This window comes from Chaetura pelagica, unplaced genomic scaffold, assembly GCF_000747805.2.
Source record: "Chaetura pelagica isolate M959 unplaced genomic scaffold, ChaPel_1.0 scaffold71, whole genome shotgun sequence".
Classification (NCBI taxonomy): domain Eukaryota; kingdom Metazoa; phylum Chordata; class Aves; order Apodiformes; family Apodidae; genus Chaetura; species Chaetura pelagica.
This window is the reverse complement of record NW_009952435.1, coordinates 4,657,784-4,660,159: the sequence shown is the minus strand read 5'-3', so window position 1 is coordinate 4,660,159 and position 2,376 is coordinate 4,657,784. Positions and strand designations below refer to the sequence as shown.

At 42.6% G+C, this 2,376-nt stretch overlaps 1 protein-coding gene across 1 annotated transcript in view; it reads right to left on the bottom strand.

The window, feature by feature from the left end:
• Positions 1-1,327, bottom strand: part of LRRC14B (leucine rich repeat containing 14B) — a 3,072-nt gene extending 1,745 nt beyond the window's left edge. Inside the window, exon 1 of the mRNA XM_010008369.1 lies at positions 423-1,327. Within this exon, the coding sequence (XP_010006671.1) occupies positions 423-1,327 (905 nt within the window). The remainder of the gene's footprint in view (positions 1-422) is intronic.
• Between the last annotated feature and the right edge of the window lie 1,049 nt (positions 1,328-2,376).

The following is a 2,376-nucleotide window of genomic DNA, read 5'->3' as shown; positions in this document are numbered from 1 at the left end:
AGGAAGGCAGGAAGGCAGGAAGGCAGGCAGGAAGGCAGGAAGGCAGGAAGGAAGGCAGGAAGGCAGGCAGGAAGGCAGGAAGGCAGGAAGGAAGGCAGGAAGGAAGGAAGGAAGGAAGGAAGGAAGGAAGGAAGGAAGGAAGGAAGGAAGGAAGGAAGGAAGGAAGGAAGGAAGGAAGGAAGGAAGGAAGGAAATAAGGCAGGCAGGCAGGAAGGCAGGCAGGAAAGAAGACATTAGTCTTCTAAATGTATTAGATACACATTGGCTTTAAATTCTTCCCAAGTTCTCTTTCCTAGTTTCCTGCTGCCTCACCTAACAAGCACCCTGAGATAGCATCACTTCCCTTATTCTCAGAGATTCTCAGCTTGATGATGGCACAAAGGGCTGTTCTTTATGGTTTGACTGAAAGATGACCAAATTACCTGAGGAGTTTCTGTAGTCTTCCTGTGAGTATAGAAAATGACACACTCAGCTCAGTCAGCTGCGTCATTTCAGCCATCTTTTCTCCTATGTTAGTGAGCATTCTTTCATCTGTAGCTGTGAACGTCTGCACATTAAATGTTCGTGCTGGCAAGGTCAAGGACATCAACATAGGGAAGTGGACACTGTTGAAGAGTATTTCCAAGTGTTCCATTTCCAAGTGAACATTGTGAACCACTTCCAGTTTGCGCAACAAGGATGGATCGGTGAGGTTTATGATATAGAAGAATTTCTGCAAAGCCAAGTTGTCAGATCTGAATGCCACACAGCAGATCTTCAATGGACAACAGGACTTCTTCAACAGGGCCTGCACTACCAGCTCATAGTTCCGCTCTGTAACAAATAAGTCAATTAGCACATCGATACTGATTTCAAAGGTATCCATATTGCACTGTGTTTGTTGCAGGTAAACCAGCAGTTCTAAACAAAGCTTAGAGAGCAGCTGTGTCCTGGCCCACCTGCCCATTGTCTTCTTACACTGGCAGAACTGAACTTCAACATCCTTTATAGCAGTCAAGTCGACCACCTTCAACCTTTTCACGTAGGGAGTAGAATGATGCAGCACATAGTCTCTCAGTCCTATCAGACAGCTTTCCAAGCACACTGAGCATGTTCTGTGTGTCAGGTCTTCCTGGTAGTCCATGGTGCTTCCCAAAAGTTTTCCCATGTTAAAGTCAGCAAGTGGCCAGTTCTCTACCAAGTCATGGATCACTTGACCTTGCTCCAGTAAATAGCCGGCTTTAAAAAGAAGAGGAAAAAGGTTCGGGGCAACACTGCTGAGACTCTTCCTGGCAAACTCTGCATTTGACACGAATGCTTCAGCACTCATGAATTGGAGAGACTTCATTGTTGCTCTGGACTCCTTGTCACCATGAAGAGTGACTTCTGTATTTAACCGAAGATCCTAGTTTATGGTCTTCTATTTTTATCTGCAGCTGCTGTTTGCTGCTAATGGAAGACTTGCTGGAAACACAGAATCAACAGTCACATGATGATCCTCTGCTTTCTATTTTGGAGTTATACTGTGACTGTGAGATCAGAGAGTAATTTAAACTCTCATTTTTATAACAAGGCTAAATCAATTAAGTACAGACCACTGCCCAGTAGGATCAGTCAGATCAGGACAGCACACAAACATGAGAATATTTCTGTATCTTTCCTATGCCATACAAAAAGACTCTCAGAGTTCCAATTTAAAAGCATAACATGATCTTTCTTCCATGAAATATGATATGCTGCGTATTCATATGCTGATTTCAATGGGGAAGATTACTCAGAGTAAGCACAGAGCTTCTACTAAAAATTATAGCCATAAGGAAAGACTGAGGTTCTGCTGTCACAGCTACACAATGTCCGTCTATTTAGTACTTCCTATAAGAAATAAATAGCTAAATACAGTGGTTCCAGTGGAAGAGAAAAAAGACTAAGAACCTTGGTGACCTTGACACTAGCCCATCATAAGAGACTGAGGGTTAAGTACAAGACAAGATGAACAAGACAGTGCACAGAGCTAGAACTTTCTCGTGTCTGCCCAGGCAACCATCCTGTTGCTTTTCTTTGAGCAATGGATGGTATTTCCTTTCCTGTTATTTGTGAAGTCATCGTTTCATTGTGATACAGAATGGGAAAATATTAAAAAATCTATCTTTTCAGACCAGGAGATAAACCTCTCTCACCCAGCTGTTGCATAAGGAGAGACAATATTTCTTTCTTTCAACATGGCACTTGACTATCAGAGGAAGTTATATTAAATACCTCCTTCATGCTGTCTTCTCACATCTTTTGCTAGGCAACAAGTGGGACAGAGAAGGAGCATACCTTGGAGGTATGAAGTTACTTGGAAACTTTTTTGGTTTGTATTTGTTGGTTTGGATTATTTTTCCGATAAGGAAGGTG